This window comes from Phalacrocorax aristotelis, chromosome 5 (assembly GCF_949628215.1).
Source record: "Phalacrocorax aristotelis chromosome 5, bGulAri2.1, whole genome shotgun sequence".
Taxonomy (NCBI): Eukaryota; Metazoa; Chordata; class Aves; order Suliformes; family Phalacrocoracidae; genus Phalacrocorax; species Phalacrocorax aristotelis.
This window is the reverse complement of record NC_134280.1, coordinates 58,058,733-58,072,070: the sequence shown is the minus strand read 5'-3', so window position 1 is coordinate 58,072,070 and position 13,338 is coordinate 58,058,733. Positions and strand designations below refer to the sequence as shown.

The 13,338-nt window shown below is 36.4% G+C and overlaps 1 protein-coding gene across 1 annotated transcript in view; it reads left to right on the top strand.

Annotated features, from left to right (window-relative positions):
• STK33 (serine/threonine kinase 33) overlaps positions 1-5,227 on the top strand; it is a 46,836-nt gene extending 41,609 nt beyond the window's left edge. Inside the window, 2 exon segments of the mRNA XM_075092522.1 lie at positions 1,393-1,402; positions 5,148-5,227. Coding sequence (XP_074948623.1) covers positions 1,393-1,402; positions 5,148-5,227 — 90 coding nt within the window.
• Positions 5,228-13,338: the final 8,111 nt, after the last annotated feature.

Genomic DNA, 13,338 nt, shown 5'->3' with positions numbered 1-13,338 from the left:
AAGGAGGCTGAGGGGAGACTTTATTGCTCTCTACAACTACTTAAAAGGAGGTTGTAGTGAGGTGGGTGTTGGTCTCTTCTCCCAAGTTACTAGCAATAGAACGAGAAGCAACGTCTCCAAGCTTCATCAGGGGAGGTTTAGACTGGATATTAGGAAAAATTTCTTCACTGAAAGAATGGTCAGGCATTGGAACAGGTTGCCCAGATGGCTGGTGGAGTCACCATCCCTGGAGGTATTTAGAAGATGTGTAGATGTGGTACTTCAGGGTACGGTTTAGGAAGCCTGGTAGTGTTGGGTTGATGGTTGGACTTGATGATCCTAGAGGTCTTTTCCAACCTTAATGATTCTATGATTCTAAGTTCAAAACTCTCTGAAATTCTTCATTAGTTAAGAACTGGAATTTAAGAACTGGTATTTAAGGTTGTGCCATCCTTTAAGCCCGCCTTGGATGGTTCATGGATACTTAAAGCCTAGACAAAGTTGACAGGAAACATTACTGACCAAAGAATCTGAAATCAAGTGCATGTGGTTTTGGGAAATGTGACATTAGTGGCCAGAGGTAATCAGAGATTCAAAGAGCTGGTTTTAATGAAAGGTAACTAATTCTGTTCAAACTTCCTTCTGCATAAGAGAGACAGAAGAACTCCATACTTCCCAACTACTCAAGGAAGTACAACTGTTGCACACCAGCTGTGGACTGCTGGTAATCACCGCTTGGGTCAGCTGATTGAGGGGATGCACTCACTTCACTCACTATCCAATTCCTAAAGGAGGAGAGAAGCAAGAAGGACCCTACAGTGAAGACAAACAGCTGTTCCAGCTGATTGTACCTCTTCAGGGTGCAAGCAGTGACGTGTTGTGTCATGTAGGGCGTTGCTTTATGATACCTACAGGCTGCATGAAATGAACTCTCTACTGCAACAAAGGAAGGTAACAGGGAAAATTTTGATCAGATATTAGACGTTGCTGTGGAGGAGTCCAGGTTCTTGTCTGATGATATTCCTTGGTGATGCTGGTACTATTCATTGTCAGGCACTTCTTTTCTGCTGGTTTTTTACTCTCTGCTCCCCTAGACCATCAGGTGCTCATTACAATCTCTTAGATGGTATGCAGACCTAATTTATTCTTATCTTCCCATGAGCTTTATCATGCCCTCCATGCAGACAACACTCACTTTGCATTTCCATTCTACATGACATTGCCTTCAAACTGCCTCAGTCTACCTTATGGCTAAGTTAAGTTCAGTGCAAGTACATATTCTGTTGTTACAAGGTCAGCTTTTTCTCTGTTGCTGGGTGTTTTTGAAGCCAACGGTGCTACCTGAATCACAGTATGTCCCTCTGGTTATGTAAACCTAACTTGTAATTTCTGATGTGGTGCATAAACTTTTAGGAATCTCCAGGTAAACAATAGGATAAAATTCTAAGCCAGGTTTTTCTTAGAAAACTTCCACCCAAACAATGTGTCTATCCCACTATATGAAACTGATGATTATTTGATGTTGAAATGGAAGTTGACAAAAAACTATGAAAGCGGGTAGTTATGACATAGCCTGTCCAAAATGCATGCCTTTCAGTGTGGTTTTTTTTATTATTTTGCCTATTTAGGCAATGAATACTTTGCATTCCATAATATAAAGATTTGTACCCCTTTCTGATTTGTACTGCATGCTATAATATACTTCATTATCCAATATAGCATTCATTTTTATTTCTATGAAGTTCTTTTCCTCCATGGTATATACCAGCAGTGCATTTCACAGCTTGCTTATAACAGACTGAAGAAAAAAAAAAAGGTCCTTTTTGGAGGAAGATAATTAGTCCTTCTGACATTTTGATTGATGCAATACTACTAGTGTTAAATAATTCTTCAAGTGAGGGGGTGGCATGGGATGAAATTACTTTCTGATTTACTAATCATGACAGAATCATAGAGTCTCAAGACTGGAAGGGACCTCGAGTCATTCGATTTATTTCTCTGCCCAAAGAAAGAAGCAGCTATACTTAAGTCAATTCTGATGAATATTTGTGTAAAGTGTACTTAAAGACCTCTGGTAATGGAGACTCCATAATCTTCCCAGGCACTCTATTCTGATGCTTCATTATCCTCCTAGAAATTTTTCCTCCTGTGTGCCCTGAACCTTCAGTTTGACAATCAGCTTAAACTCATACCTACAGGCCATGATCTAATAACTTTTTTCATTATAAATTTTCCGTTAACTCACCTTCAGCCACATAATTGCCAAAGCTGACCTAAGGGAGGTGGTAGAAGCCTATGCGTGGGGCTAAAGAAAAGGGTGGAACTGCATTTCATATTTTCAGACTAATATTTCTTGCCCTACCTGTCATGGATATGAAGAAGAATATTCCACCTTCCTTTTTTCAGCAATCTGATATCACACTTCTCTCTTGGTTTCTTTTTTTTTTGTTAGACTAAACAGGATGAATTTTCTCAGTCCTGTCCTGCATTTCTGATCTTTGTGATTGACTTGCTGTGCTCAATTTGGTATACATTATGTTAAAATCGTAGTACCACAAACTGAGCGCAATATCTAGTTGAAGCCTCACCAGTACTAGGCTGAGTGGTAGGATCATTTTGTGTGTACTACAGACCTTAGGCTTGCGTATAAAACACAGGTGATGACTGTCTTTTTGTATTTTATTTAAGGACTCTGAAGTCTACACAAAAGAACAAGAGGTAAGTGCTGGGAATCAGGCCATTGGCCTGTTTTTCACCTGACCTATTTAAATAGGCTTCTAACCCAGACAAGGGGAGGAGTGTTGGTCTTGGCCTCCTCCGAAGGGCAGGTGTGTACAATGACGTTTTGAACCAGAGTGGCTGTTTTACACTAATCCTGCCTTACAGAGGCATTGTTTGGTAACACTGGAACTGTTAACTCATATTTGGCTTGTGGTTCACAACAGTCCTTGAGCTGCTGCCTGACCAGCTTCTCCTTGTGTTTGTATTCTGAGCTTGTCTTTCAATATACTTAGTCATTCCTGGCTTAATGTTGTCTTCAGATATAATAAGCATGTTCTCCCTTGGATCATCCAGGTCATCAGTTACAGTGGTATCATGGCTAGGACAGACACCTACAAAACATCCCTTGATGCAGCCTTCCACTTTGACAATGAACAAGTTACAACTACTTTCTGAGAAGGGTTTTTTATAAGCATGTGTGCATTTTTCCTGTGTTATTTTAATATAGACAGTATTTTGAAAAAAGTTACATGAAACAGTAGCAAAAGCCTTACTAAAATAGAGATATGTGATATTTAGTGTTCTTCTAACCCCGAAGCCTGTCAACCTGTGCTACATGGAGATTTGTTCCTGACAGGTGCATAATGGCTGTTACTTACCTCTCTGGTTTCTTACGGGTGCTTATTCTGTCCAGTATTTTCGTGGGAATTAAAATTAATGGGACGCATCTGTAATTCTTTGATGCCAGCTTTTCCACCCTCTTATGGATAGATGCCATGATTGCCTTTTTCAGTTTTCAGATATTTTACCTGCTTTCCACTAATAGTTCTTGAACAACTAATAGCTCTGAAAGGTCTTGTCAGTTTTTAAAGTACTCTAGAATGAATTTTATCAGTTATGGCTGATTTCAAAATTTCCAACCTAAGTACTTGCTAACCTTTTTCTTCTCTGTAAAAAACTGAGGTATTGCCCCTCTGTCATTGATATTGATTGTGCTATCCAGTGCTTGCAGTTGACATTTTGGTTAAGATTGATGTAAGAAGACATTAAATATGTATGCCTTCTGAGCATCATCTATCAATTGCATTCTTGGTTGAATACAATACCAGCCTCCTTATTCATTGTCTTCCTACTACTCCTATACTTATAGATGATTTAATTTTTAGTTATGTCTTTGTTAGTTACTCCTCATTTTTCCTTTCTGATTTTGCCCTGCAATGCTTATGTTTCCCTTTTCTTCTTATTTCCATCTTTTGTATGCTCCTTTCTTGTGTGTGACACTTGTGGAAATTCATGATTAAACCAGACTGGTTTATTAATTTAAAAAAATTATAAAAGGAATAGCAATTTCTTGATTCAGTCATTTTATTTTCTGCAGGATAAGCATATAAGAATATAAACTTATGTAAGTTTGTAAGTTTCCCCAGGATGTTGATAACGTGAATTTCTGCTGTTTAAAACATTCTCAAAACAATTGAATGAAAATGAGATGATACTGTAGGTTTTGGCCAGTTTAGCAATATTAATGGTAAGAATCTCCTTTAAAGTCTTGTTTTACCAGTTGTAGTATTATCAAACCATTAAGTTAAACATTTTAAGTTCCTTGACATAATAATTAAATATCTGAAGCTTGGTACCTACCTAAAACATCAAGAACTGGGATGGCAGTTAAACAAGCTTTTAGATTTGGTGGGACAATACCAAATAAAATAGTCTCTGTCAATCTCCTCTTCTATTGCGTGAAGGTTTTTGATCTTCTGTTCTTTACTGGGGTTAAGTATGTAATCTCCATTGTTTCTGGAAGTGAAGACCATAAATTTTGCTGTGAACTCACAACCATGATACAGTAGATAAAATATGACTAAGATGGCCCCAAAGTAGCATCTTTTTGACATGTGACTGAAATAATGTAAAGTGATAAGTGAAGAGATGATAAGATTATAATTTGTGGGTTTTTTAATCTAGGATATAAACAAAAAGGTTTGAAAATTTTTACTTTAGCGTATCTTGGCACTGATTTTGTTCATCATATAATGTGTTCAAGCTAATACATGCAAACAGAGGCTCTCATGTTTTGCAGAAACCCTGTGTTCTTATGCACTACTATATCTGGGAGAAAAAGTTTGTATGATGTCTTGCAGTACTTGAAGCCAGTGTGTTATGAAGACTGCTTTAATAACTTATTGTTGGGGAAAAGAATACCAAGTTAAATCATACAGCTAATGTCACAATGTCACCACCCCCTTAACAGCTAAATGATAAAAGTGAGGACACATCAGCATGAATTGTTAAGGTCTGTACATTATTGATTTAAACATCTGCTGTTGGTTCCTCTTTACATATGGGAATAAATTATACCACATCAGCACATTCTTCATGCTTTGTGTTTAAGCATTTAAAAGTTTTTTTTTGTATTATTAATACTATTTTTTCTGCTTGGTTGGCAGCTCCTGAAGTTATCGGTGCCTATGACTACAGCCAACAGTGCGACATTTGGAGCGTAGGTGTCATTATGTACATGCTGTAAGTAGCTTGTAAAAGTAATATAAAATGTACAGACCCATTTATAATACAAGTATTTAAAATTTGGCACTGAAATAAAAATAAACCTGTGTGATAAACCTTCACAAAAGAATGAACTCTTATAATTGCTTGTATGTAAACATGAATTTCTATGCAAAATAAAGTGAAAGATACAGTTCAGAGTTAAAATTTGAGTATTTGACTTGTGAAGCACTTTATAATCCTGGAATAATAGGCTGTTACAGAAAATTGCAGTGAAACACCATAAAACTAAACTAAGAGTTTAGGCCTCTCTTTTTCATGTGTTGGCTGGATTTATATATGAGAGCTAAGTTATTGATTTACTGATCATTGGTCAAATCCTCAAATGGATTGCACAAACCGTGCAATCAGGATAAGGGCTTTTCTTCTCCACCTCTGCCTGTGGTAATTCTGTAATTGACAGGTTCGAGGGCTGCCAGGTCTCCCTGTGCAGGTTAGCTGTGTCCTTTGAAAGTTTGTTGGTCTGCCGTTATTAGAGGAAGAAATTTAATTTTACACTTGTAAGAGTATATGCATATTTTTATTGAAGTCTTTCTTAATTTATAACAATCGTCTTAGACACAAAATAATTTCTCTCTGAAAAATCTTATCCTGCCTATACTAGCTAAATAATAGAAAAAGGTACTTTAGTAATTTAAAAAAAAATTGTAGCAAAGTACATAAATTACCATTCATATGACGCAACTAAATTGTCACACTTTATGCAGGGACTTTTTTCTTTCATAATGTATTTGCATGGGTTCCCCCCCCCCTTCAGTTTTTCTTCTCTCAGTTGCCCCCAGATCATGATTTAATGCCAGTGTTTTAGAACACTACCACTTGCTGTTTAATTTGTTGTTATTTCTGTTCTGTGATTGTTTTACTTTTGTTGCATATACCTGAGTTCTTTTATAACTTTGTACATGAGCATGCAGATACAGGCACACAGTTTCATAACCTCCTCTTTTCTGGATTTTCTTTGTTCAGTTTTTTTTTCCACTTTGGTTGCTCATTTTCTTTTCTATACAGTTAGTTTACTTTTCTTCTTGGGTCAGCATGATGAAACGTTTGTAGCTTTATTGACTTTTTTTAAAATTTTATTTTTATTTCTAAATTCCTTGTGCACTTTTTATGCTGATAGAGAATGAGTTTTGTTATTGTACTTCACGATATTAATATTTGCATCATGGTAGTAGGATTTGCACAACAGATTACAATAGAATATATTATAAAATAGATGGTAGAAATTGGATGGTTTGACTGGCTAATAAGAATCCAGAGCAATGCCTGCAATCAGCACAATTCACAGCTTAGAACTTGTAAAATTCAGAGCAGTGAACTGTTCTGATTGCAGCTGGAGCTTAGAACTTCTGACTTTCTTCCTTAATTAGCAATATAAATATTTTTTAAAATTAGCATTTTGTAATCACAACCATGTCAGAACAAAGTAACATGAATTCACCCCTTGTTGTATTGACTACACAAGAATGAAAATACTGTGTATGAGCTAATAGAATACAATTCACCCCCCTTTTTATTGCTTAATTTGGAAACAGTAATAAAAAGCCGTAAGTTTATCTTATGATTTTAATTCTGTTTTTGCAAATCACTTTGCTTCCCACCCTGAATAATAACATGTGCTCCTGGTGCTCCTTTAATGGGCTTAAAGATACTGTTAGAGCCATTATTGCTGCCATCACAACTTTGACCCTTCTAGGCTACAGCTAATGCCTCCCTGGTAATTTGCTAGCTCTTTCTGCAGTGCAGATGGCATGCTCCATCTTGGTACCAAGGGTATTATTGCCATGAGAGGCTCAGTCTCTACCTATATGGGGAGCGTAAGCCCTGAGGTGACTCATGAACTCTGTTTTCATGAATGTTAATGCACAAGGTTGCCTCTGCATAATGGGGCAATGCCAGCGTGATGGATTTTTATATGTAATTTAAACTGAGGTGTACTTTATACTTTCCATTTCATTTCTGTTTTAACATATACTAATAGAAGCATACACGACAGTAACCAACAAAAAGAAAATCCATTAAAATACAAAAGTATGGCAGTACATTGAAAGAGTAGAGTAGCAAGAGTCCTACTGCCTGTCACACTCTGAAAGAATGGCCCATATGTTGCTCTCTAATATGAAAGGGTCAGGGGCTTCTTTTCCCTGTGTGATCTACGCTTTTGGATTTCTTGCTCATTCTTCCAAGCATGCTTAGAGACTCTGGCCCCTGCAAAAGTGCTCAAAAACCTTTGTGCAACTAAAGAAGTCTAGGATGCCTAATACATTACTTCCTGCATTCCATCAATAAGAAACATATTAAGAAAATATGGTGCTTTTTGCTCCTTTCTGAAGGCACAGGAAATGTCTTCACAGATTTTCAAGGTTCCATATGATATGTTTCATCTACTGAACTTCAGCTAAAGATATCAAGTTATCTGTTGTCTGTTACTGCCGTAGTCTGGAGAGAATTTAGTCCTATCTGTGCATAACAGAATAACGGACATTGTCGTCAGCCAATCCTTACAGTATTTTCTGATCTTTAAATTGAGTTCCTGAGGGAGACTGGGAAGGAAAATTGGAGGATAAAAGAAAACAGCCATTTTTTAAAAGACATTTTGAGATTAAAAGTTTGGGTGAAAATGCACTAAAATATTAATTTTATGTTTTACCTTAAAATTAAAAATTAAAGCCATGTGAATGAAACTCCAGAATATTTTACTTTGATATAAAGTGACAGGCATCTTTCACTAGGATATGACAATTACATTTTCAGTAGCTACTTCTGTGTTTTGGGAGTAGAACTAAAAACATAACTTGATGCAAATAATTTATTTGATGATGTTAGCTTCTTTTTTGTTTTAAATAGACACAAATAGGCGTATTAATTTCTTGAAAGTATTTGCTATATAATATTTACATGTCAGTTGTGCACGAAAAGTGATGTAAAATCTATTAGAAATTTAATCTGTCTTTATTAGTTTTGATTGAAAACACAGATCACATGATATGGTTTTTCATTTGTTATATGATTAGCAGAACACAGGTCAATATTTACTTTCAAAGTATATTCTCTAATAAACATTAATAGTTGATGTTTCTGGCTGGTAGTTCTGTTGGCAAACAGTAATAGTCACAAAAACCAAATACAAAGCAAGTTTCAACACTGGGTTTGATATTAGCACAATTTTTTTAGGAATGCATTTGTTCTAGTTTCATATCTATTACCTTTTTCTATTGTTACCACAACATTAAGAATATAACAGCCATAAAGGAAGCTGATGATACAGGAAGAGTAAATTCAATTTACAGACATTCAGATACTACATTTACTCAATGTTTTACTTAAAATAACGAGAAGTAGATACAGGGCAAGAATGCAGCCAAGGTATATTTTTATGAAGCTATGTACTCTTAATATGTACACATATGGTAGGTCTTAACAACATTCTGACATTTCCAATATCTTTGCTTGCTTATTATCCTATTTCTACTGATACCTTAGTTTAGATTAGGCCAAACGAGGCAACGTTCCCACTATGTGGCTAAAGGAGATACAGCTCGATACCAGAACAAAAAGTTAGGAATTAAAAATTATGTTTTGTTTTGTCATAGTATTTTCTGCTTTATGTTTCTGTTCTGAAAAGCACATCTTTTGTAGCAGTAAAAGGATATCATACACGTCTCTTTTTCTGTGAATCATGCTCGCTTTAATTTACTGTTATTCAATGAAGAATAGCAACTTTGAGGATTGAACATATTTCATAGATCATAAGAATTTTGAACTGAGTTTATCACATTTTGAACAGCAGTACACTTGACACAAGCAACCACTACGTATGACTAAACTGAATTCTCATATAAAATAAGGCTACAGAATAAAACATATCTAGTCATTCTTATACTGAGTCAATGACCTGTGTTTGACCCAAAACTTGTATTTTAGAAAGACAGATGGTTGGGACTTAAACGCCTACATTGAGAGTGGTCTGTTTTGTCTTGTTTCAGTTCTTGTGGCTGCCAGTAACTCAGTGGAGTTTTAACTCACTAGTCTAAAAACAGTAGGACATGAATTGATGGTAGCTATTATTAGTGAAATGTAGTGGTTTCTAGGACAGAATTGTTGAATTTTTTAATGGCAAATATTACTTTGACAATAAATAAAAAAATAGGGTAAGTATAAACTGTTCCCAGTAAATACAATTTCTGTGATGGAAATACTGCACATGGTGGCAACAGGTTAGCTGTCAGTTAGCGAAGTGATTTCACAGAATCACAGGTTGGAAGGGACCTTGGATGAGTGAGTTACAGAAGAGCAAAATATTTTCAGTTTAATTTTTTCTAGCTTCTAACTCCAGTTGTTGTATCTTGTTAAACCTTTGGCAGCTACTTTAAAAATCCATGAAATATCAATTATCTTTTCCTTCTGTGGATACCTAGTGACCAAGATTAAATCACCTTTTAACCTCATAGCCTTTCTCCTTTAAATATGAGACACACATTTTTCAGAACCTGAGACACTTTTATAAAGTTCTTCTGAAGCTTTCCCAGTCCTGCAAATTTTTTTATTTCATAGTGATCCCATAATACATAGTTTTTCCCTCACCAGTGAAAAATAGTAGGTAGCTGTTTACTGAGCCTAATTTTCTTACACCCCCTATAGCAAACATAGAAAAAAAGCTTATTGAACTAATAAAAAAGGGAAATATGTGCTTTAAAAATCCAGTCTGCGAAACAGTCAGTGAGGCTGGTAAGTACAAAATGCACTCACAAAATAAATGCTGACAGTATTGCAATGACTTCCACAAATGTAGTAGTTCTGATCTTTTTTTTTTCTTTTTTTTTTTAAAGTAGTATACATTTTCTGTAAAGGGAAATTTATGTTAAAAATAAATTAACATAAATGATATCATGAACTAATTTCATAGCATTGTGAGTAAAATATTCTCTGCTGAATTAAAGCACTCAGGATCAACTTTCAGAAGTTTCAACTGCTTACCAAACCACAGCTAATGAATTATTTGATAACAAGTGGATAACCCTGAGTTTTGTGGAGGTATCATGTCTTCCCCGGTATTCTACCTCTTACTTGGTACATAAAGATACTGTATTGCCTCAGTGGAACCCGGTAGGGTGGAAACTTAAAAAAACACAACCTAAGCAACAGAAAACTTGTAGGGGCCTTATCCAACTCTCCCAAATCCATTAATATATTTTATTTTGCTTGTATCCCATGGGCTTCTGATAAGCCCATTAACTAGGAGAAGCTTTACACTGTGTTCCTTACCCAAACCAACTTTGCCTGATTTCCCGTATGTTTTGACATAATACGGAAGTATAGGCTCAGGTCAAGTTTAATTAATTCTCACAACATTCCTGTTACTATAATAAAAGTATGTTTTAAAATCTAAAACCAGAAGATTGAGCTACAGGGAAATCTGGCCATTCTGAAGTCAAGTGAATTGTAGTGCTGGAAAGGGAACCTGTGAGCTCCCAGCTTCCTGCCTGGGCTGCAGAACATGCCACTATAATACTGAACTTTCACCTGTCTGATGAAACTGTTGCACTATTCTGTAGTTGAAATTAAAGCAGAGGGAATATATCTGCTACTTAAAGATAACTCTGATGATAGCAAGCCCTAATTTCTTTTGTAGCTGGCTTCAATGCCATGTAGAAAGACAAATGCCAGTGAATCATTGAAAAATATTCCAGTATGTCGGAGGACAAATAGCTCGCTCTATTCAAGATGGACCACTGGTTTTGCCTCACACTTTCATCCGCAAAAGAACCATTCTGGACTAGCGTACATCTTCTTTCCTGCTAATTGAACAGAGCTGAACAAGAAGCGCTTTTTTTCCCAACGTTTCAGTGCATTCTTGTGTGGGGGAGAGTAGGCACATGCAAATGTGTAACAGCCAGGGCCTGAAAAATGAGACAAGTTTTCATCCGCTTCTGCCCTTCCATACTGTAAGTACCATGCTGTCCCTGCTTCATGAAACTGAAGATATAGAAAGCTACCATCCATGTGATTTTCTGACTTTTTACCATGTATATGCATCAAGTTTGAGACTAAATTCCATATGATAACATAATTACATGTAACAAGACCTTCCTATAGTTCATTGTAAACCATTCCTTCTCTCCATACCATACAACATTTCAGGCACAATAAATTTTAATTTGCAATGCTTTTCTTCATTTAAGAAGTAGGTAGCAGACTGGTTATCTTAACTATAAAATATCTACAAATGCAACCCCATCTTAGTTGTCTTTTGTTTGCACTTTCACAGCGCTTTCACCTTTAAGCATTAGTTTCAACGCAGAACTATATTTTTAGATTTTTTTTTTTAATCAAGTTTCAATGTTTCTAAATGTTGAGAGATGGTCGTCATAGGCTGCTGACAGAATTCCCTCATGCCAGGGAGCCAGGTCTGAAGTCTGCTATTATGGACATCATCTGCAGACGTTTTTGGGTCAGAAATAAATACAATCAGAAATGAGCTCTGGAAATAAACTGAATTCATTTGTTCCTCCAGCTGATCTATGCCTAGAACAATTTTAAGCTGCTTCCTTAAGGGAAAACTTTCTGGATGAGGTTCAGATAGTTATCTTGCCTTCATGCTTCAACCTTTCCTGTATGTGACCAGCCAGTGTTTTCTATTACAGTGGAATGGCAAAGAGGGATTTTGGTCTCTTAAATATCTCTGCATTAGCATGAGCTGACTTTTAGTAGCGTTTCAAGGCTTGTGTTGCTGTTTCTTCAGTTCTAAGGGAGACTGGCAGCCATCTGCCTGTGAGCGGTAGCTCCAGCATTAGATGCTTTGGATCAGCTGCCTGTGAACACAGCGTGCAGCTGCTCTGGTCGCAGATGGTACTTGGGTGAACTTGCTCCATGGGCTCATCACTGTGCATGTGTGGTGCCCAGTGTCCTCTTGTGGTTCTGCTGCGTTTCTTGAAAAATATTTTCAACTGATATGCCTGTTTTCTTGAATATTGATGGACATGTTTAGCATTTTTACTATGAAATACATCCCATCTTTGTTCAGTACTGGCATGTCCAATTTATTTTTTTTAATAACATTTTTATTTCATTGACATAAATGATTTATTTTGTATATGGAGCTAAGAACACCAGAATGGTCATATTGGGTAATGTCAAAGGTCTTTCTCGCATCATTATCAGTGGCTTAGGGGATCAGACACTTAGGGGATAAGAACAGAAAAAAGCATTCAGTCACTTGTTGCTCAGGGTTTCCTGAACCAAACGAGAGTGGTGGTAATAAAGCTTGGTTGACCTTTTTCCACTGATTTGTCCAAATATTTTTAAACTCTCATAAAAATTTTCTTGTGGAAAAGAATTTCCCCAGCTTCAGTAGGCAGACCATGAAGGAGAGTCTCCCTTGTTGTTCTGTACCTTCTACCTTCCATCTGCGTGTTTCATTTGAAGCCCCCAGTTGTCTTATTTGCATTCTCTGGTGCTGCTTATAGTTTTCATATGTATTACATATTGCAGTGTTTGAAGTCGTAGTTAAATGCTTTTCCATTTCTAGTAAAAACCTTAGGTTTTTAGAAGAGTATAAAAAGAAGAAACGGGGTCTTAAAGTGATAAGTGATGCTATGCAGAATTCTTTAATAAACGCTCATTAAGACGCCCTAACAAGGCCTGGTTTTCAGAACTACTGAGCACCTGTGGCTCCCATCGGACTTCAGTTGGAGTTGCAGATACTCAGTACCACTGAAAATCAGGACATCAGTTTCTACTTCATGCTTGTGCCTTCACAGCCTTTGTGATTTTACAATAGCCAGATGGGGAACATGGAAGTGCATTATCATGTAGAGAATTCTGCGTGTAAAAAAATTAACCCCTTGGTGCCATGTGACATACGAGCTTCTGCATAGGAAGTAAATGCATTTGGCACCACAGTCTCCCACCAGGAAATCCCTACCATCTGTACCAAAAATTTATGAAGTCACAAGTCATTCTGTATGATTAAAACTGGCATTTCAAACTTAGGCGCAGCAATTTCGTATTCCAGAGCAATACCTTAACAATAAAAAATTTTGATTTAAAAGTTACCATATACTTACAGCTAAA